A 22,964-nucleotide genomic window follows, 5' to 3' on the forward strand; every position below is an offset into this window, starting at 1 on the left:
CTTTTTTTTGACTACTGTATGCATGGACTATCTTTTTCCATTATTTTACATAGAACTGATTTATACTTTGACTCAAAAGTGAGTCACCCACAGCTCAATGATGGTATGAGAAATCAAGGCAGTTTACAAAGTAAATCTGTCTTAGGTCTGGGTCTCTACAGTATACTTCCATTATGTAAATTAGAGAAATGGGCAAAAGTGACCTATACTGACAGATTCAGGGAGTTACCCCTGGGAGGGAGTGGGTGCAAAGAGCACAGGGGCTTTGGAGGGCTACCTGCCCTCATCTGCTTTCTTATCTGGATGATGGCTGCTCAGTGTATTCAGTTTGCAAATACTCAGCCAGTGGACACCTGCTTGCACTCCTCTGTGTTTGTGCTATACTTCACAAACACTTCAGGGTAAATAAAACAAACCATGATTCCTTAAGAGATGAACAAAAGGGACTGTGGTGTGTGACCAGGGATTCCTATTTGTCCCTCATAGAGGCCCATGATGGGGTGTGCTCATGGTATCCATGCAGGGAGGTCTTTTCTGTAAGTGAGGTGCTGTGGCACTGCCTTTTGCTTGCTTAGGAGAAGGAGCTCTGGGGGGCGGGGGGAGGGGAAGCAGAGAAACTCCACTCCAGGGACCTAGGCTTACAAAGGCAAGTTCACGGATGACCAAGGTGAACACACAAGAGCCAGTATGCTTGCCCACGAGAAACTCAATAAAATGATAACACAAAGTTCTTCCAGCTTTGCTGTTTGGACACAACTGAAAGTTGGGCACAGAGGTGAACCTGATGGCATCCCATACCTGCTAAAACACCATGCCAGGTAATGCTAGAACGTAGGCATATCTGTTTTCCCAGGAGGCTCCCACAGGCAGGAGGCAGTCCAACACCTTGACATGGCAGGCAAAGGCATCTCATTAATGTGCTCCAAAAAGCACTCCTGAGAGGCAGGGCTTCCGGTCACACAACTGTGTTCAGTGTGTACAGAAGTGGACTGTATATGAGAATTATGCACTTCCCTGAACGCAGATTTTATTTTCGTAAAAAGTTGACTTAAAACCACACTTATCAGGAGTTCCCGACGTGGCTCAGTGGTTAACGAATCTGACTAGGAACCATGAGATTGCGGGTTCGATCCCTGGACTTGCTCAGTAGGTTGAGGATGCGGCATTGCTGTGAGCTGTGGTGTAGGTGCAGACGCGGCTTGGATCCCGAGTTGCTGTGGCTCTGGCGTAGGCCAGTGGCTACAGCTGTGATTCGACCCCTAGGTGGCTCCATATGCCACCGGAGCAGCCCAAGAAATGGCAAAAAGACAAAAAAAAAAAAAAAAAAAAAAAAAAAAAAACAAAAAACCCCACAAAAAACAACAAAAAACAACAAACCACACTCATCACAGGACAAAGGCCAGTTCCATGGCATCCCAGACCTTGGCGATGACACTGCCAGCAAGAATGACATTAGCAACAGTCATCTGTTTAGTGCCTTATGCATGCTGGCTATCTAGGGCTTGGTGAAGCTTTAGTAGAACCTTGGAGCAAAGAACTATCACCTCCAAACCAGGGGAGGCAAACTGAGGCTCAGAGAGGTTAGGTCAGGCAAGGTAAGTCAGCTACGAGGGGACGATTCGGCCAAAGGCCTGTCTCCTAGCTGGTGCCAGAGACTGTCTGTTTCCAACTCTGGTAACCTGCCGAGGTGGGGGGAAAAAACCACTGAAGAGCGATGCAAGAGGTGGGGGGAATGGGAACATTCCCTCCTGGAAAGGAAGACTGAGTGAAAGGCTTTTTAGTGCCAAGTGCCCCCTCTCACAGGCTCCCAGCTTCCCAGGATCCTACCCACTTGAGAGGCTGCCACTCCACCTGTGAAATGGAGCACATTTGCAAGGACACAAAGCACGGTGAAGGATAGGGAAGGCCTCGGTGTCTGTGCCTGTGCAAACCAAACACCTCCACAGGCAGGACTGGGCAGTGGCTACAGTGCACTACACACACAGAGGGTGGCAAGGGCAGGCATCCCCACCTGAAAAGGCACCTGTCCTGCCCAGCCCACTGCCCATGCCCCCTCCTCTTGGGAGGGGGTCTCTTCCAGATCTGTTGCATGCTCTCTTATCAACATGGTCCAGGGGGCTGTTGTGGTGACAGGCCAGTAGGGAAAGAAGATTCCTGTTAGCTACTAGGAAAAACAAGTCTCTTGAACCTAAGTCTCAAACTGAACATGGATCCACACTACTAGAATGGGATGGGTGGAGGACTGTCAGAGAGAGGGGCCTCTCACTGACTCTGAGGCAGGGGAGACTCTAGGTGGAGGGAGGAGTCCTGAGGAGATAACAGGGCAGAAGGACCTTGACCTCAGACAGCTTCCCTGAGGGAAGCCCTGAGATTTGGGTGAAATGACTCCGACCTGACTGGCGGGTGGCAATGTCCTTGAAATCACTCTGACCTGACGGCGGGTGGCAGTGTCCCTGAGACTTCCTGTTCCCTCAGACAGGATCTGTCTCCAATGACCACACAAGCAATCACTGGGCCGGGCTCATTGTGCTTTAACACATTCTTGCAGATGGTTTTGTGTCAACAAACAAGTCATCCCTGCTGCCTGCATCCATTCATTCCTGGGTTCAGACAGCAAAGGATCCCACGTTATCCAAATCTCTTTGCTTCCTGGTCAGGGAAGGGTGGAGGCAATGTGCTCTCACTGCCACGCTGCTGGTCCGCCCACCACAGGAGGCACCCCCTACCTGCCCTTTGCCTCCCCCTACCCCCACCCGCCCTTCCACCCCCCACCACTAAGACGGCCCCCCCCAGGTTGCTTCTAGTTCCCACCACCAGGGTTAATGACAGGCTGGAATTACAGTGTGTTGCTGGACCCACAGTTATCTGGAGCAGGGGGTCAGGGCAGCCACAGAGAACAAGTCTTGTGCTTTGTCTTTTTATTATTCTTTATTTACCGGTCCTACCAACATGACCCTTTACCCAGGCCCACCATTCCTATGTGCACTGGCTTTTATAGACATTTGCACCATATGTCTGTGTCCCAAGTTGTGCCTGATTTCTTCTTTCTAATCCTTTTTCCATGCTGTGCCTCATTTTTTCAGAATCTGAAGGCATTTTTGTTTGTTTGGGTCTGTGTAAAGGTTCCTTGGCAGGAGGACATGCATATGATCTTAAAATAAAGACAACATTCTGACACTAAGGTAATGCACAGAAAAAAATACAGTACTCAGACGTCATTGCAAATAAATACCCCATACAGATGAAGTTTTCGTAAATGTAACATTATTCCTTATGAATCAACACTGTAAGATAAGGTAAAAATAGGGGTCCTTACAACTAGGAATAAGAAATGCTATTCCAGGAAACAGAATCTTTTATTTTTGCTACTTATATTATTATAATTTGTCCTGCATTTTAGAGGAGGGAGGACACTTTTTCTTCTTCCTCCGAGAGTACCAATTTGACCATTCGCACAACCTCACTCAGCAAATCAGGATGGGACGTAGACCTGGTTTGCTAAGGAGCTTTAGAGAGTTCTGTTTCCTGAAATTAACAGTGATTAGTTACACCGAGCAAGAGGATACAGGAAGTCTCTTTCTCACATTTGCAAAGAATACTATGGCTAGCCCTCATCCCACTGCATGAGGCCGGCAGTGCCGGCTCCCCTGCCACTTGCCCCCCTCTTCACAAACATGGTGTGTGGTGTTCAGCTTGTTCAGCTTGTCCCATAAAGTCCATTTGGTTCCCAAAGCACACTCAAGGTTTGTATTCACTTTCATTTTCTGAGCCCCTGAATTTGCAAGGATCTGCACAGTAAAGAATCACTGACTAACAGAATTTTGCACAATTGCTGTTTTCTTTCCCTCAATGAAGATGCCCAGGTTCAGCTTTGAAGGTGTGTGCCTGTTCACACCGATTGGTCCACACTGGCCTTCAACTTTCCCAACTAGCTCTTCACTGTCTGTTTTAGAGAATAAACTATGCTGGGACACCTCCCTTAACTGATGAAGGCACTACTGGCAATGATTACTAACAAAAAGGTGTTGAAATAGAACACCCTAAAAATCGACGACTGTAGAATTTTCTAAGTGTACCACAATTTGGCACAACAACCAGAGTAACAAAACAATTCCAATTTGGAATTTCACTGGTACAGTTGTATAAAATTCTGTTAGTCATGCTTCACAATGTCCTAAAACCCAGAAAATTCTGGAATTTGTAGGTAATACTACTCATTCAATAATTTATCCTTTTTGTTTTCAAGTGCCTTTTACTGTTTAACCAGAGCAAAGGTCAAGTTTTCTTCTTGTTACATTGAACTATTCCTAAGAATAATAATAATACAATATGAAAAACCCCAGAATCGCAATACCCTGGATTTCTTAATGAACATGGCATTTAAAATCTGTAATTTCAAACATGAACCACAATGCCGTGGAATCTAAAAGGCTGCTGAACCACAGCGTGGATGCACTTAGCCTGGCTCCTCGCTGGGCTGAAGCCTTCATCTAAACAGTCTGGAGCTACACGCTAGGAGGACACGTCTGTGCCACGTGCTGATGTGAGATCAACACACCGTTGGGAGCTAAGTTGGAGCACTACGGGACCACAAGACAGAGTACGGCATCAGAGACCATCTCTATGTCAGGGATTAAGGAAGCAAATATAATATCAAAATATCAAAAGTGCACAGGTTGATCGGATAAAAAAGGAGTATCTGTAAGAGGGATACCCCAGTGGTGAGTTCCTAGAGGGTTCCTAAGCAAGCCTGGTGGTCGCTGTCCAAGCAGGTTCTTCAGCCCATGTACAAAGGCCTTTCCAAGCAGCAGCTGGCGGCATTCTCAACATTAAAGCTTTTATTTTCCTCTGCCATTAAAAACTCGGGGAATGCTATTTTGAAAAGAACTGCAGTGGTATCTCCAAAAATGTTTCTAAGTGGACTTTTAGGCTGCCCTTCCTTCCTCTGTGTGGGCCCACGAGAGAGGAGGGGAGGGGGCTGCAATGTGACAGGGCCAGCGGCCGAGTCCTCCCAGCAGCTACTCTACAGCTGAAAATGGGAGAAAACAAGACAGTGTTAGAATCGGTCGCCCGTCAGACAACTAAAGCTCTCACCAAGCTGTGAGGGCCAGAGTGTGTTAGTTGGCAGCAGAGAAGACCTGCGTGTGTTAGAGGGGCCGCCGGCCCTGAGTGCCTCATGAAGACCCTTGACAAGTATGGAAAGCAGCTGCAGGTCAGGCTTGGCAAGGAGGCAAAAGCAGTGTGCCAGTGTGCAGGGCCAGCATGGAAGTCGTACGTGCGGAGGGGAGATGGCCTGACACCATCTCAAGTGGGAGGGGAATCCAAGACCTGATGTCCCATCTGCAAAGCAGCATGGAGCAGGGGACAGGCCTACAGAAGGGCATAGGCGGTCCATCCTGCCTATTTTCACTCCAGCCATTGGCCAAACCCAAGATGGTCTGGGCAGCACCTGGAGTCTGGTAGGAAGGGACTGACACTGGGGAACTAAGGGGAAGAGTGGAATGGGGACAGATAGCTGCATCAGAGGGAATGCAAACCCCCCTCCAAGCCCGAGAGAGGAGGCAAGGAGCAATTCAGGGAGACTGCAGCCTCATGGCTGGTGCCCCCATGGATGACAAGGAGAGAAACATGGAGAGAAGTTCTGCTGCTAAAGCTCTGGTGTGGGTGCCCCTCTGAGAATGGGGCAATCCTAAGGCTGCCTTTCCTGCCTATCCCCACCCCTGGAACTGCACAGACTATCAAGAACCATATTCCTCCGACTATGAATCCCAGAACCAGCCCTGGGCCCACGCAAGGCTCCTTTCCCACATCAGGCTGGGCTTCAGCTCCACCTGTGAGATCCAGCCCTTTGTTTTGCCCTGACCCACTAGCAACTCGAGCTCAGGCTGGGAGCCCTCAGATCCCTGTTTCTTACAGGCTAACGCTTTCTGGGAGGAAGGCCTAATAATAGGCAGAGGGTGAAAGAACCCAGCTGAGGGCCAGGGACACCCTAAGTACAAGAGGATGGGCTTCCCATGAGAGAGGTCTGGCCAGCGGCTAGGAAGTTTTTCTCATTGAAAAAACCCAGGTCTCTGGCCTGCCTATTTGTCACCTTGTAGGCCACTAGACAAGCGTACAGATCTTAGAAAGAGAAGCTGAGGCTGCTGAGCCCTGGTCTCGGGGTGCGGTTACCTGTGCCTTGTGAGCACGATGACTGCCACCCAGCGCATGTGTGTGCCTGAGCTAGAGGGTGTGGGGCTCAGGGCTGCTCTTTCTCTGAATCTGGGGGAAGAAATTCTGTAATTCTGTCTCAAATGTGACTTGCATCGAGATGCTGCACAAACTAAAAAGCAATTCTCTCCATTATCTGTGCCAAGCACAGAGTGTTCTCCAAGGCTGCATCTGGGATCCAGGATGGAAACTCTAACACTGGTGTCGAGGTGCCAGGGCAGTACAGCTGCATTAGACACATGCGGGGGAACATGCAGGTTTCAATGCAGGATCTGCCCCTCTCAGTGAGAGTCAATGGCACCTGGGCCCTGGTAAGCCAGGTTTTTTGCAAGGACATGTGGCTCCAACCCTCCCCCCTGACCACCCCGCCCACCACCAAGAGAGCAGCTGCTGTGAAGGGTGGTCTCGAGGGGTGAGAAACAGACACAAAGCTTGCAGTGTCCAGATGGAGCAGCAGGCTGCCTAGGCCAAATTCTTCCCCTGTGCATAAGTCAGTTAAGACCAGCCTAGCACCACGGTCCTGCTGCTGCCAGGTTAGTTGAGGTGAAGCGGAGAGGTGACGTGCGGCAGGTTAGCTGCAGCGTGTGACCTCATGGCCCTAATCGCAGTAAATGTTATACTTCTCGCCGCAGAGCACCTGGGCAGCAAGCCCAGCACCCTCAGCCCTGTCACTTGCACAGGCACAGGTGTGACTTACGCTCGGGGTGCCAGGCTTGGCCTTGGAGTTGGCCTTGGCACGGCCTCGCCGGGTCTGCTCATGGTCCAGCTCAAGCAGCTCTAGCCGCTGGGTCAGTGCCAGCTTTTGCTGGATGGCCATGCGCAGCAGAGAGTTGAGTGTCTTCTTCTCGTCCTCGGCGGCTGCCAATTGCCGCTGCATCTCATCCAACTGTGTAATGTACTCATCACACCTGTAGGAGGTGATAGCACAGCTGAGAGACCTGGGAGAGCCAGCAAAGCATGTGACCATGGCCCCCATGCTGAGGGTGGGGGATCTCAATGGGGTTCACCCGCTCATTGGTCTGGAAGCGAAGAGGAAGTGCCCCTCCAAGGTTCAGTTTTCTCTTGGGGGCTCTTGGAAGCCAGTTTTCACTAAAGGAGGTGATGGCTGCCCTCCAAGGCCTCCAGGTGGCACAGGGGAAGGAGACTGGAGTGAGATGTCACCTGGCTCTCAGGATATGGGGATAAATACAATGGCAGAACTTGGCTTGTTCTCAGAACAAGGTGCTTAGTAAGTCTGAGACAAACGGCCCATCAGAGCCTGGGAAAAGCACATGTGGATGCCATAAACAACCTCACTTTGGCATCTGCTGAACTGTACCACGTACCCCCAACCTGGGTAAGGAGCTGGGAGACAAACGCCTTTTTCTGGGTCTGTCCCTGAGGGAGGGAAGGAGTGGAGCCTGGGTGGAAGGGGTGGTGGACACACCCATCCCACACCCCTCCCCACCAAGGTCAAGGGCCATTTAGCAAGTTTTAACCCTTGTCCAGAGGTCTGCCATCTCAGCTCCATCTGAGAAGTCAAGCCTTTAAATAAGACAAGTTGAAACTGACAGAACACTGTAAGCCAATTATAATGGAAAAAATAAAAACCATTAAAAAAGGAACAAATTAATAAATGAAAAATAAATAAATAAGTAAATAATGAAACAAGTTGAGGAAGTAGGGCTGGACACACTATGTATGAGGAACCAAGACCTTACCCTACCACTTTGCCCACAAGGAGAGAAAGCTTCCAGAAAGGCCTGAACGTTTCTTCCTCTTTGCCCCTCTCCTCCCACATCACTGAAATGCAAGGAGTGCCCAGCACCTGGACACTAAGCCAGGAAGGCCTTGAACTCAGTTCCAAGCCTGTTTAAATAAGAGCCTCAGCCTCCCAGCCCTTGAGGACACACCAGGACTACCCAGGGGACACTCCCCTGGTGCCCACTTGACAGTGGCCAGCAGATGGCGCCATGCCCTTCCAAGTAGGGAGTTACCAAGACTGGCCCCAAAGCAGCCTCCAGCTCTGCACCTCCCCAAGCTTCCTGGCCACAGAACTGGCCTAAAGAGAGACACTGCCTGCCTCCCCTGCAAACTCCAACTGGTGGGGTCAGGGGGAGCAGTGGGAACCCACCACTACCAGGAGGGGAGTCTTTCTTCTAAATCTACAAACTTCCACCAAGCTCTGGGGGGCAAACTCCTCATGTGCCAGTTACTGGCCCCAAACCCAGCTCACGTAACTTGCCCACTTGCCTGTTTCCCATCAAAGCTCATGCCTCAAGCCTGGCCACTAGGGACTTGCCTGCTTAGTCTTTTGTGTTTCCAACTTTCTCATCGTACATGTAGAGACAAAACTGGGGCCCTAGCTTTTCACGAATAGCAGAAATGGAATTTCCCACAGGGCCATGCTCCTGGGCTGCGGAGCAGGGACAAAACAGTAAGTGTTACCTGGTGGCAAACATGGCACGCAGCGAGGAGAAGGTGGCTGCATCTTCCTTGAGGGCCTTGAGCTCATTGCGCAGCTTCATCATGGTCTCGGTCACCATGGCCTTCTCATTCTCATACTTGCTCTTCAGGTTGGCAAGGGCCACCTCTGCTGTCTAAAGGTCAGAGAAGCAACAAATAGGCAGGTGAGAGGCGTGAGAAGGGTCTGCTGCCTCTGCCTCAGTGGGTGCCACAGACCGAGGCCCCGACCAGCCCTGGGCCCTCCAAGGCACCAGCCCCTCCACACAGCACTGAGGGGAGGTTTTCCTTCAGTAGCAGGACAGGAATGGGATGGGAAGCCAGGGAGGTGAGGAATCACCCTCCCACCTGCCCACGTGCTGGACCCCCAGCGCCATGCACACCTGCTTATTGGCCTTGAGCACGGTGCGCAGTGTGGTGATCTGCTCCCGCTTGGTGCTGAGCAGCGACTTTAGCTTCAGGATCTCTTCCATGAGCGCCTCGCGGTCCTTGTCTGCAGCTGGGCCCAGCTCCTGCGAGGCCAGGCGCTGGCGCGACAGCTCTGTGGTGCGATCCACGGCTGCCTGCAGGTGCCTGATCTGGTCACGGATGATGGCGATCAGGTTGTAGATGTTCATGGGCTCCCGGCGTGGGTCACTCAGGGGTGAGGGCAGTGAGGAGCCAGGTGAGGGGCTGCTGTCCCTGGCCTTAGCCTCTGTGGCTGGTGGCCCCTTGGGTAGGACAGGTGAGTGGCGCCCACGGGCCTCAGGGCTGCAGCTGCCAGCACCAGCTGGACCCTCACGGTAGTAGTCCAGCACCACCCGGGTGGGTGTCTCATTGTTGCACATGCACACATGGTGGTAGAGGTTGGCCAGCTCCTCGCTGAAGGTCACCAGCTCATCCTGGGCCACGCTCAGGCTGCCCTGCGTCTCGCCTGCGACGTCACTCATCTTCTTCAGCTCCGTCTGCAGCCGGGCCAGGAGCTCGTGGTCCTGGCGGCTGGCCTTCTCCAACAGGCAGAGCTTCTCGGTGAGGGCCTGGCTCTCGGCCTCATGCCGGCCCTTCTCCTCTTCATACTGTGCCTCGCTGGCCTCATGTGTACTACGCAGGGCCTTCAGCTGCTCCCGGAGCTCACCCGCCTCTGCCAGGGCCACACGGTACTTGCAGGCCAGGATCTCGGGTCCATTGATGTCAACCTCATAGTAGTCGCCATCCTCATGGCTGTCTCGTTCCTTCTCGCTGTCCAGGGCTGTCCGCCGCTCCTTGGTGGCCTGCAGGCGCCGCAGAGCACTCAGGTTCTCTGTAAGGCGGCTCACCTCCTCATGCTGCTCTGACAGGGCCCCTCGCACCTGCTCCAGCTGCTTCTGTGTGTCCTGCAGTGTGGCCAGCAGGCCCACCTTCTCCCGCTCCATCTGCAAAGGCACAGAAAGGGCCCATCAACAGCCCATAGGGGTCCCTGCTCCCAGAGGATCTCTGGATGGTCCCAGCAGTGACCCCACCCATGCCAAAACCATCACCCTGTTGGCCTGTGGAGTTGTCACATGTTGGGCTATGATGCCTCTTCCTCCTGCCCAGATGCTTGCAGGGCTGAGCCCCTCCTCAGAGACACACAGCGAACCAAGGGGCTGTGGTACAGACCCTAGGAACTGTCAACTGGGGTGGGAAAACCTGATGTGACATGTCTACAGGACACAGCAAAGGAAACTATACCTGGGCACCTCAAAGGGTCATCAGAAAACCTCTGGTGGTACCCAAACTTCAATCTTGTATCCAGAAACCTCCTAATTACCTTCCACCCATAATGCTGCAGTTCCACTTAAAGTTAATAACGCAGAATTTAAAGTAATATAAGTAAAAGAAGGTGCATAACATTGACAAAGTATCAGGCAAGTGCTGTCCCAGTGGTCGGCAGGCAGGTCTGGCCACACCATGGGGGACCAGATGGCAGTGGGGATGGTACACTTGTACCCAGGGCTCTGACGAGACCTGGGTGGGTGGGATCCTGGCGCCACCCACCCACTCACCTGCATTAGCTGCTGCTTCAGCTTCTGGATCTCAGAGATGTTGAGCTCGCTGAGGAGGTCAGAAACCAAGCTGGAGGAGGGCGGGACAAGGCCGTCCTTGGTGGGCGTGGAGGTCTTGTTGTCCAGCGGCAGCTTGGCCAGGCCACCATGCTCGAAGCCGTTGGCCAGGGCCTCAGCATCATCACTGAGCTTGAGGCCGTCCAGGGAGACGTGCAGGTGGCTGGTGTACAGGGAGTCGTTGATGCTCATGTAGTGCGACAGCTCCTTGCGCAGGTTATTCTTCTGCTCCCGCTCTGTCTTCAGTGTCTCCAGCGTCTCCTCCAGCTGCCGTTCGGAGATCTCCTTGAGCCGGATGGCATCCTCCAGCTGGCTGTTGAGGTATTCGGTCTCTTCCTCCAGACGCTTGATCTCATGCTTGAGGCCCTCGAACTCCACCTGTGAAGAGAGGGCCACCCTCTCCTAAGCACAAGGGATAGGAAGAAGCACCAGCGTGCTGACTGCACAGCTGGGAGGAGGTTCAGCCCACGCCTGGGACACATGTGCATATGTGTGAGCAGCGGAAAAGCATGGGACCTGCTCAGCACCACAGATGCTGTGGAAATGAGAACACTTCCCTCGCTGTCAACTTGTTAGATGACTTAAAATGTTATCAAGTGTACACTGATTTTTCCCCCTTTTGTTAACACCAAAGCTCTTATCTCTGCAAGTCTGTGAGAGCACTATTTTTGGCCACGCCCAAGTCCCCAGGCCAAGGATCAAACAAACCCACACCACAACAGTGACTTGAATTGCTGCAGTGACAAATGCCAGATCCTTAATCCACTGCACCACTAGAGAACTCCAAGTGTATACTGATTTTAAATTCTATAAACTACTTAATTAATACTAAAAGTTGATTAAATATATTAAGATACATAAAATATGTATCTAGATGTGCACTACAACCACAACTAATCATATTTCAAAACGAAGGAACTAAAGCTCCCACTGAAGTAGGATGTGCCTTGGCTGCACATAGAACCCATCCTGGGAGAGGCCCACTCAGGAACGCAAGAGGCAGACGGAAGCCACAGTTGCACCTGCTGAAACTATATTTGCAGGTGGACAAAGAAAGAGCAGATAGAAACTGATGCTTGATGTGGGGGATCAGGGTCTATAGGCAATGTTGAACAAATTTATAATCCTATAATATCTGTGCAAGAAACATGAAGCAAACCCCTTAGAGGCAGGACTGAGAGGGTCTCTGTTGATCAAAGCCTGGGGCAGGGGAACACCAGGGAGGGGCCAGACTCCACCACGTGCCACCAGGGCCTGTGTGTGACTGCACATGAGCATAGCATCAGAGGGCCAGCTGTGAGGCCAGAGGCAAAGCTCCTGTGCCTATGTTCCTGGGAGGAGATCCACTCCCTGCTGGGTGTCACAGGCACAGAAGCTCTGCTCAGCATAAACACACGGGCCCACACTTCCCCGCGCAGGACTGAAACACCCAGGTCCTTGATGTTTGAGGTTCCGGGGATAAAGGTCCCCCAAGTCTGCACCTTGTAGGGCTGTGGTTCTTGAAGAAGTAGGTGGCAGGGGCTGGCCTTGAGAGGCTTGAGTGCCCAGAACCACCTGGGTGTCCTATCACAGGCAGAGGTGACCCTCCTGTCCTGTCTCAGATGGGGGTGATCCTTCTGTCCCCATCCTGTCACAAGTGGGTAGATGTGACCTTCTTGTCCTACTCCTGTCCCTGGTGGAAGTGATCCTACTTGTCTCGTTGCTGGGGTTATCCAAGGGCATGAGGTGACAACACGGGCATCTCCACACTGCTCCTCAAGGCCCACCTGGCTTCACCCCAAGACCCAGGACCACATGAGGGACCAACAAAGGGGGCTGGCAAACCTGAGACAGTGGGAGGAGTGAGTGCACTGACAGCTCTAGGGTCCCACAGGACACAGGGACATCTGTGGCCTCCATGGGCACTCAAGAGGTGACAAAGCTGGACACCCAGCCTCTGGGGGTCTTTGGTGTCACCTCTTTATCACTTCCATTCCCCCCCATTTTTGCTGGCTGGGACATCTTGGCCAGGCCAACTGCCAGCCAAGAATGTAGCCAGAGACCTTGTTTTTCTGGTTGTGGAGGGGCTAGGCCCTGCTGCCACACACCGGGTCTGCAGTGGCATGTGGCCCTTGGCTGGATTGTGTGGGAGGAGGGAGGGAACATCTTCTGACATGGAGACAGACAAGTGAGGGTCAGGCCAGGGCTGCGGCCCAGAGCCAACCCACCTGGCCCACCCACCTGGCCCAAACACTCACCTGGTTCTGCCTGAGCACAGACACCTGCTTTTGCAGGCTGATGTTCTCCTCCTCCAACTCCGAGTAGTCCTGTAGCAGGCGGGCCTCCCGGAACTTGTACTCCTTTATGTCATCCCGAAGGCGGCCCCGCTGAATCTCCACGTTCTGGTTGATCTGCCAAGAGGAAGGCAGGTATGAGTAGCCTGCCCTAGCTGGTCTCCCCTGCCCTGGGGTAGAGGGCGCTCAGTGCAGCCAGGCCCACCGTGGTGGCCACATGGCCAGGACTTGGAATACCAGGCCTGCACCAGTGTCCGATGTGGCCACCTGACAGGGAGCATGGAGGTGAGCAGTGCAGGGTCACAGCCTCCTCTGACCCTTGGTTTCTTCACCTTTGAAATGGGGTCAAAAGTAGTTTTTTCCTCACATGCTGCTGGTAGTACGTACGGTGGTGCACTGCTGTGGCAAAAATCTGCAGCTACTCGACAATTCAGCATAGAGTTAACATCTGACCCAGCAATGTCCCTTCCGGGCAGGCACCGCAGAGAAACGAAAACACATGTCCACACAAAAACTTGTGCACAAATGTCCAGACGCTATCCACAATGGCATAAGTAGAAACAACCCAAGTGTCCACCAGCTGGTGATATAAAAACAGTATGTGGTACATTTATACAACTGGATGTTATTTAGTTATAATGACAAATGCTGTAACATGAATGAAGCTTGAAAAAAATATTATGATCAAAAGAAAAGGTGTCAGTGATCATGTATTATGATTCCACTTTTACAAAACATCCAGAGTAGGCAAATTCATAGAGATAGAAAGCAGATCAGTGGTTGCTGGGGGAAGGGGAAAAATGGGATGGAGAATGATTGTTCATGGAGATTCTTTTTGGAGTGATGAATTATTCCAAAATTGATTTGGGAGTGGGATGGGGTTAGCAAATGTAAACTATTATATTTAGAATGGATAAGCAATGAGGTCCTGCAGTACAACACAGGGAACTATATCCAATCACTTATGATTGGATATAGAACAGGATGGAAGATAAGTGAGGAAAAGAATTTGTGTGTGTGTACATGACCAGGTCACTTTGCTGTACAGCAGAAATGGACAGAACACTGTAAATCGACTATACTTTAAAAAAATTTTTTTAAAGTTACATTTCTTGCCTATCTGAGTAAACTGCGATTCATACTTCATTAGCATTGTAATGCTAATAAAATGTTTGTATATTCGACAGTTAAAAAAAATAAAAAATAAAATTAATTTGGGATAGTGCATAAATCAATAAATATACTAAAACCACTTTAAGTGGGCAAGTGGAAAGGATATGAACTATCTCAATAAAGCTGTTAAAAAAAAAAAGTTGCCTTGAAGATTCAAGTATCACACATGGAGAAAAGTGAGCGCAGACCTGCATTTACTGTGCAATCAAGACCAGCTGCTACTATGCGTCAGGTGCTGGGACTGGGTCCCTTGGCCGACCTTCTGAGCCATCCTGTACATTGTAGGGTGTGCAGCAGCAACCTGAGCCCTGCCCGCTGGATGCGCCCCCTCCCCTGCTGTGACAACTGAAACTATCTCCAGACATAGCCACTGTCCCCTGGAGGCAGAATTGCTCCCTAGACAAACTCTTCATCTCTTCCCACATCCCTGTTCCCATTGCTCCAAGCAGCCTCTTCCACATACCTGCAAAGATCTAATGCCCCAGGCCCAATGCCATCCTCCACCCCACCCCACCCCGCCCCAGGGCTAGAAGTACTGTCACCCACTTGACCCTAACAGCTAGCTGTGTCCTCCTCTCCCAGCACACTGGCCTCTCTGCTGGTGCTGAGGTTTCTGGGAATCACATCCACGCACATGTTTTGTCGACAAGACGCCCAGATTCCATAGAAGTACACACACACACAACAGCATGTCGGGGGGGAGAGGGGGGTGAAATGAACTAGGAACAGAAAGGAAAAAAAAGTACCAGAAAGGGGGAGAGTAATTGTATTACCTGTATCAAGTGCTCATGACAAAGCTCACTACCAAATTCTCCCCTCATAAGTGACCCAAGAAGGGACCGAACAGCTGATATCAGAAAAAACAGACACAAAGTTACCGAATGGAGAAATCCACGGCCCACTCAGAAAGCAAAACTAAAACCGCTGGGCCAAGTAAACAAAATAACACAGCGTGAGTGGCAACGTGGGGGAAACATACTTACTTGCCTCCATTCACCTGGGAGGCAGTTGGAAATGCCCAACACAGTTCTACATACATTTTGACTCTGGCCATTTCCCTTGTTTACCACCCGAATGACTGTGATGATTAATTTTAGTGTCAACTTGTCTAAACCTCGGCAGCCTGGTTTTTGGTGAAACGCCAGTCTAGATGTCGCCACGCAAGTATCTTTTAGATGAGGCTGACATTTAAATTAGCAGACCCTTTTGAGTAAAGCAGATCATCTTTTTTGGTGGGGCCTTAGCCAAACAGCTGAAGTAAAAAAAAAAAAAAAAAAAAAAGACAGCCTTCAGAATCCAGCTGTGACATCAATTCTTTCCTGGGTCTCCAGTAAGCAGGCACAACCCAGAGATTTTGTACCTGCCAGCCCTGACAACTGAGTAAGCCCGCCCCTCTTCTCTTTGTGAGCGCGCGCGCGCACACACACACACACCTTATGTCTGCTTCTCTGCAGAGCCCTCACTAACACAATGACTGACGTAAGAATCATGCTTGGGAGTTCCCATCGTGGCGCAGTGGTTAACGAATCCGACTAGGAACCATAAGGTTGCGGGTTCAGTCCCTGCCCCTGCTCAGTGGGTTAACGATCCGGCGTTGCCGTGAGCTGTGGTGTGTGAGCTGTGGTGTAGGTCGCAGATGCGGCTCGGATCCCGCATTGCTCTGGCTCTGGCATAGGCCAGTGGCTATAGCTCCGATTCGACCCCTAGCCTGGGAACCTCCATATGCCGAGGGAGCGGTCCAAAGAAATAGCAAAAAGACCAAAAAAAAAAAAAAAAAAAAAAAATCATGCTTGCAGCATCTGCTTTGCTAAGGCAAGCTGGGTGCTCCCCACCAACTGTGGCTCAGCCCACTCTGGCCTGATGTGCCCGCTGGGACCATGTGGCCATAGAACATGGCAGGTGAGTCAGTGGGACAGAAGCGGGAGTGGGAGCTATTGGTCATGAGCAATGTAAATGGGCTTCATTTAAAACTTAACTCTCGTCAATAAAACATGGTCCTGGAGTGGACAGAAAGAGGATGGGGGAGGTAAGACCATGGGTCAGCTTGAGTGCCCAGGCTGAAGCCCTCTGCAGCCTAGAACCTATTTGCCCAGGCTGCACGAGGAACCTCTGCCAAGCTGGACCCTTACACAGTCTTCCTGCCCAGGAGTCATCTTTGTCCTGTGTCCTCATGTGATTCACATACCATAAAGCTCACCCACTGAAAGTGTACAATTCAGTGATTACAGTTTATTCAGAGTTGTGTACCATTATCCATTCCGGAACATTTTCATCACCAGTGAAAAAGAAACCACGCACCATTGAACAACCACCAATCTGCTTTCAGTCTGTGGATTTGCCTTTTCTAGACATCCACAGAAATGGATCTCTCTGCCAGGGCTCTCTGTCTCCATACTGGCACTGTGCTTGGTGCTCTACTACCCCGAAGGGCATCACTGATTCCTTCACTACTGAGTGCCGACTGGTCTGGCTGCTGCTCTGGGTCTGTCTTGTCCATGGAGGCTCCCTCAAGTTGCCCACACATGATACACACATTGCCGGCTGGTGCCAGTTGCCCCTGAGGGAGGCCCCAAGAGCGTGGGAAAGGATGCTGTACTGAAGTCAGGCCTGGGCTGCAGAGGAGCCAGCACCCCATGTCCCGGAAGTCCCACCATGGCACAGCCAGAGCTAAGGCACAGGGAGGGAGCACTGTCCTGCAGAGGAGCTCTAGAGCTGGTGTGCACTTTCCCTCAGAGGAAGGGCACGAGGCTGGGCTAGGAGGCCACAGCCCAAGCCCCAGGGAAGACCAGGGTGGAGGGGGAGGCGATGCCCCAGCCCTGTTAGAGCTGTGAGGCCTGAAGAGGGGAAAGGTGATGATGACACAGGCAGAGACTAGACCAAAGTGGACACACAAAAAGGAACAGAAGGTTGCCACCAAATACCTGAAAATGTGGAAGTGGCTGTGGAGGTGGAGATGGCCAGAGCCTGGAAGAGTTTTGGGAGGAGGACAAGAAAAGGCTGGAAAAGAAATGCAATTGTTTCAGATGATGCTGGTGAGGCTCAGAGAAGAGTGAAGAGAGACTTTCCCACTGGAGAGGAGGATGGACTTGGGAGAAAATCTCTTTCTGAAGTAACAACTTAAGAGGTTTTTTTTGTGGTGGTGGCAGTGGCTTTGTTTTGGACATCTTTTTCCTGGCAATTGTGGGGGGTTTTGGTGTCCACATAAAGTGGACCACATACCACAAAAAGGAAGGAAGGAAGCAAGCAAGGAAGGAAGGAAGGAGGGAAGAGGGGAAGGAAGGAAAAAAGATGCATCATGAAAAAATACTGGGAGTGTTAGAAATGCTCCCAGTGAGGCCTTAGGAGTGAATCAAGAATGGTGGCAAGGCTGTCCTTGCTGTAAAGTGGCAGAAAACCTGGCTGAGCAGTGTTCCAGTATGGGTGGAAACCGGAACTAGGAAAATGAACCTGGATGATTAGCTAAGGAGATTTTTAAGCAGTGTTAATGGTACAGCCTGGTTTCTCCTTGGTGTTTATAGCAAAATTTAAGAGGAGAAAGAGAAACTGAGGAAAGAACTGGTAAGCAAAAAAGAACCAGAACTCGAAGACTTAGAAAATGCCTGGTGTGTCCTTTCTGCAAAAGATGAGAAAGCCTTTTTCTGGAGAGAGTTCAAAGGTATGGCTTGCATCCCAGTCAATCCATTGGCTGGGAGGCCTGCAGGCTCCCTGCTTCCTGGGTTCCAGAAGTCAGAGCAGGGAGCTCCCGAAGACTGTGCTCGGACCTGGAAACATGGGGCTTCATACTCGCTGGCACCTGCAGCCCCCTTATTCCGTCCACTTTCTCCCTTGTGGAATGAGAGTCTCTCCCCTGACAGTCCTGACACTGTATTTTGGAAGCAGGTAATTCACACAGAGAAACTCCATTCCAGGATGGACCATCCCTAAAGTCTCAGCCTTTCCTGACTTAGAGAATTTAGATGTGAATTGGGACTTAGAGGTGACGCTGGAATGGGCTAAGACGTTTGGGGGTGTTAGGAAGGGGTGAATATATTGCACGTGGGAAGGATATGGATTTTGAAGGCCACAGATAGGAGGATATTATGAGTTTTATCTGTTCCCCCAAAACATATGCTGAAATGCTAAGCCCTGGAACCTGTGAATGAGACTTTATTTGGAAACAGGGCCATTGCAGGTATAACCAAGTTAAACTGAGGTAACAAGGGATTCAGGTGGGCCCTAAGCCAAGGGCTGGTGTCCTTAGAAGAGGGAGAATAGGAGATACAGACACCCAGGGAGAAGGCCATGGGAAGACAGAGGCAAAGACTGGAACACAAGGATGCCAGAGGCTGCCAGGAGCTGGCAGAGGCACAGGACAGACTCTCCTATAAAGCCTCTAGAAGAAACCATCCCTGCTGACACCTTGGTTTTGGGCTTCTGATCTTCTAAACTGTGAGAGAATAAATTTCTGTTGTCTTAAGCCCCTAGTTTGTGGTAATATGTTACAGCAGCTGCAGGAATTGAACACAGGTTTTGGTGTTGCCCCACTGAATGCTGGGGTCAGATAAGCAGGGAGCCCAGAGCACCGGTAGAGAGGTGAATGAGAGGACAGTCACAGTGGGGGAAAGGGAGGTGATGGAGGAGCCTGCAGCACTGTCAACATCACACCAAGCGCCCCCCCACCCCATAGGGACGGTGCTGTGGCTGCCCCCACCTGAAAGCTGCCAAGGGATGTGTCCCAGTCTTGATGCCTCCTGCCCTTGTACAGTGGCCTCAGCGACAGGGCACGTATGTTCTTGGGGAGCCACCAACTGTCTTTACTGCAAGTGTGCTGTCACTCAGACAGACCCACAGCTGTGAAGATGGCTCAAGCAGGTTCAGGGCTGAGGGACCTGGTGTGGAAGGCCAAGGGATTCAGCCCTCGCCCTCGTGTGATGCACACAGTGAGGGACTGTGAGGTGCCTGGGAAGGTGAATGCCCTGGAGTGATCCCCATACTCTGGCCCGCCTCTCAGGGCCTTGTCACCGCTCTGAGGATGTTGAGGATGATAACTGCCAAGGAAGCTGCAGCCTCTGTGCATCCATCCAGAGCACCAGCCCACCCTACTGCAGGCCACATGGGCTGGCCCCACTAACTGGCTTCACCAGTCTTCCTGCCTTCAGTCAGATGGGAGGCACTCCCACAACAATTAGCTCTGCTCTCTTGTCTAGTCTCTCCCTGCTTAAACGCTACTAGAGCCTATGGACTCCCACTGTTCTCGGTGTGCTGTGGCTGTGAGCTCCTTGCCTGCCCAGGCCCCAGGTCCCCCACCTCCAGCTGCCTGGTGCAGAGCCTCCTCAATGTCCCTGAATACACCTGCGGGTGCATGCTCACCCCTCTGCCAGAAATGCCCTGCCACTCTTCCCTCCTTCCTTGCCAAGTCACACTGCTTGGTGTGCTGGAGGTGCTCGAACAGGCAGGGTTGGATCTGACATGGCCACCTGGTGGGGTGGAAGCTCTAAAAGCCACCAGGTCCCCACAGTCTGCACATCCAGAGTAACAGACCGGAAGGCTCTCCAGGCTGTGGTATGAGAAACTCAGCCAGCTTCTCCCACAGCCTGGGCAGACTACAGTTTCCCAACCCACAACAGGAATAGTCTCCTGTCATGAGCACTGGGGCTGATGAAGAATGCATGGGGCCCCTGCAGGTCTGCAGGGAGGGCTTGTGGGCAGGGCAACCTTCACCTGGCACACAGCCAACTACCAAGGGCTCAGCTCAAATAAGCTCCCACAGGCCACCATGGGGTCTGCTCACCCCAAGGTGAGCACCTCCCCCCAGGTGAGCCTGAGAGGAGCAGCCCTAATGATGCACAGTGACAGGGAACACCAGCGGCCTAGCCTCAGCAGGCCACAGGGTAGACAGAAAAGGTGGGCATGTGAGGTCTCATTTCAGCTCCCCCTGTAGATCCTCCCTCACTGACTCCCCTCTCTCCTGGGGGCTGAAGAAAGCTGAGTCAAACCCTGCTCCCTGGGAGGAATCAGCACTTCCTTGTGGGGTCCATTCCCACTGGACCCAATGGGCACCCCCAGCTCCTCCTCCCCTGGGGGGTTCCCCTGACCTCCCTCCGACCCTTGCTGTTTCCTCCACCCACCTAGGGCCCCTCCTCTTGCCTCTGGGCTGTCAGCCCATGTGACAGTCCTCCCCACCTCCTGGCTCTGGGGCCAGGTGTCCTCCTGTCCCAGCCTGTTCACCCCACGCTGCAGAGCCCACCTGGAGCCTGGTGCTGCTGCTCCTGACCCAACACTTCAGCTTGTCACCAAACACCTGGCTTTCTTTCAGAAGCTCCTGGTGGCCCAGATGTGACCATAGCAGGAAACAAACTTTTCCTGGCTCAGAGCCAGGATACGGGAGCTAATGGTAAGACTTCTGCTGGGACATCTCTGTCACTCACTCCTAGGCCTGTGCAGAGCCTGACAGGTACAGAGTCCCCCAGGACAGCAAGACCAGGGTCCACTGGGACAGGCAGATTTCCTAGGGCCACTGGGCAGATGATGCTGACACCCCTCAACTCACAGTCCCGCTTCTCAAGGCAGTCCTCAACCACCTCCTCCTCCCAAGGCAAATCCACGGAAGGCCCTGGCTTTTACAAAGGACCTGACTCTGCCTTCAGCCAGCCGTGGCCTCACTCAGCTCCTTGGGTCTCTGCTTTTCCATCTGTGAAATGGGGCCCAAGGCCATGTCCCAGGACAATGGCTGGCCTGGCCTGTCCACAGACACTGCGGAGGTCAGGACCCAGTGAACTCAGGCATGCGGCCAAACCTTCTGCACCTTGGTTTTCCCACCTGATGAGAGAAGTAACTGGATGCCCACAGGGTCACCAAGGGGACAAGTTACAGGGTACCTGGAACTGTCACAAATGCTGAGCATGTTTCATCATGTTTCATCTCATGATGGAGGCCACAAGTTCCTCCGGGAGAGGTGGCCACGGAGAGGGAGGGGATGAACCCCTAAAAGGGTTATCACAAGGCAGAAGGATGGGGGTCGGGGTGGAGGTCAGAGGGCACAGCACATGGACGGCAGCAGGACCAGGCATCCACAGGAAGATGCCCTCCTGGGGAAGGGGCACCTCTTGTGGCAACTGTACAAAGCCAAGGCAGGTATAGGCTTGTGCTTATCCAGGACAGTGCTCGGTGTTGTGTCCTCATGATTCAGGCTTCTTCACCATGTCCAAGCCTTGGCCTGAGCCTCTTGCAAGATGTGGGATGGCCATGGAGGAGCTGAACCCAGCAACTTGGGCAGAAGTGGCAGGGCCAGGACTAGCAGAAGAGTGACTTGAGTGGAACAGGAGCAGAGTACAGACAGAGCCAGCAAAGGTGGGGACACTGACCAGGGCTCTAGTCCGAGAAGGCAGTGATGGAGAACCTTCACCCCAACCTGGCATGGTTCCACACAGCCTGCCCTACAGTGACCTGGGGAACACAGGCGGGGCCCCAGGAGAAAGACGCAGTGCTGAGCACATAAGGGGTGGGGGGGAGTGGCAGGCTTCTTCCTGAAGCACTAACAGGAACAGCAGGAACCCTGGCCTCACTAGACCTGTTCTTTAATAGCAGCATGTGGGACTGGCTGAGCTCATTTCCTGAAGCTGGGAGTCAGCAAGTCCCCCGCCACTCTCCTAACAGGCACCTCTTCTGGAAGAGGGAAGTGGTGGAACGAGTCTGGGCTGCACAGAGTACCCGCAGTGTCTCTTCTTGGAAAAGGTGCTTATTAGCCGGCAATGAGGCTAGTCTCCCCCTTGCGTGGTCAAACCTACAGCTCTGAGCACATCCCCCCACCCCCCGCCTCAACAAGAATGCTCTCGTGGGAGGAAATGAGATCATGCCCTCCGCTGGGATCCAAACCAAGTTCCCCTCAGACCCACAAGCCTTAACAACCTCTGATCCTAAACCAGGGTGGGTGACTGCTGCCAGCCCCCAGGCTCTGCCCCAAGCCTTGTCAGTGTCCCCTCCTAGCCCTGTGGGACCCTGACCGTCACACACCCTCACAGTGCCAACCTCAGAGCTGACCACCATTCAGACCCATCTGCCTTTCTGGTCACCTGCCTCTGCCCCGCTAGGTGAACAGAGGCTAGAGTGTCTCCTGACAGCTGAGAACAAGGTTTCCTGCCCTTCCTGATGAGAACCTCGTGGCTTTGATGACCAGGGACCTCAAGGCCATGGCCAAGGCTACAGCTCATGAAGACTTCTGGTTATGCCTGCTCCCCTGTTGCTGTCCCGCCCCATTTTGGGAACGGTGGCCCAGTCTCCCACCCTCTCAGAGGGCCCTGGCTGCCTGCCCTCCCCTCTGCACCTGCCCAGGCCTCTTGTGGCCAGACTCCCTCAGAGGCCAAGCTGATCCTAGGCACTGTCAGTGGCCCCTTCTGACTTTGTTGTCATGAGCTGGCAGGTGAACACCAATTCTGTTGTTCACATGAGGAACCCAACTGGTTTTCCCACCCACAGTTCCACTGGTTACCTCCTTCAGCTCCTGGGCCACTGAGGCCAGACGCTCGTTCTCTGACTGTGTGTTGGCAAGCACGTTGCGCAGCTGCTTCAGCTCCGTCTGCAGCTCCAGCACCTTGCGCACATAATACTGCTCCTTGGAAGCTGACTCCTGGATCAGACTCTCCTCCCGGCTCTCGCCATCCGCAGCCACCTTCTTATGGTTCGTGTGGGCCTGTCCAAATGCCTGCAGCAGATGAGATGCTCTTCAGAGGGGGCCTGGAGGCACCCGGCAGCCAGGCACTGGGGTGAAGGGAACGGGGGCTGGGCAGCCAGAAGTACAAGCTACATGAGGGCCATGAGGCTACAGAAG

The 22,964-nt window shown here is 52.4% G+C and overlaps 1 protein-coding gene across 2 annotated transcripts in view; it reads right to left on the reverse strand.

Annotated features, from left to right (window-relative positions):
• The window catches only part of BICD2 (BICD cargo adaptor 2), a 63,552-nt gene continuing 43,495 nt past the window's right edge, over positions 2,908 to 22,964 (reverse strand). Inside the window, exons 2-8 of one of the 2 annotated variants that reach the window (XM_021088133.1) lie at positions 22,626 to 22,838; positions 12,950 to 13,102; positions 10,656 to 11,090; positions 9,036 to 10,043; positions 8,638 to 8,789; positions 6,908 to 7,118; positions 2,908 to 5,029 (exon numbers count right to left, since the gene is read on the reverse strand). In XM_021088133.1, coding sequence (XP_020943792.1) covers positions 5,024 to 5,029; positions 6,908 to 7,118; positions 8,638 to 8,789; positions 9,036 to 10,043; positions 10,656 to 11,090; positions 12,950 to 13,102; positions 22,626 to 22,838 — 2,178 coding nt within the window. In that variant the 3' untranslated portion in view covers positions 2,908 to 5,023. Of the gene's footprint in view, positions 7,119 to 8,637; positions 8,790 to 9,035; positions 10,044 to 10,655; positions 11,091 to 12,949; positions 13,103 to 22,625; positions 22,839 to 22,964 lie in introns of both variants that reach the window. The other variant, XM_021088132.1, reaches the window with a different exon arrangement.

Source organism: Sus scrofa, chromosome 3 (assembly GCF_000003025.6).
Source record: "Sus scrofa isolate TJ Tabasco breed Duroc chromosome 3, Sscrofa11.1, whole genome shotgun sequence".
Lineage (NCBI taxonomy): Eukaryota > Metazoa > Chordata > Mammalia > Artiodactyla > Suidae > Sus > Sus scrofa.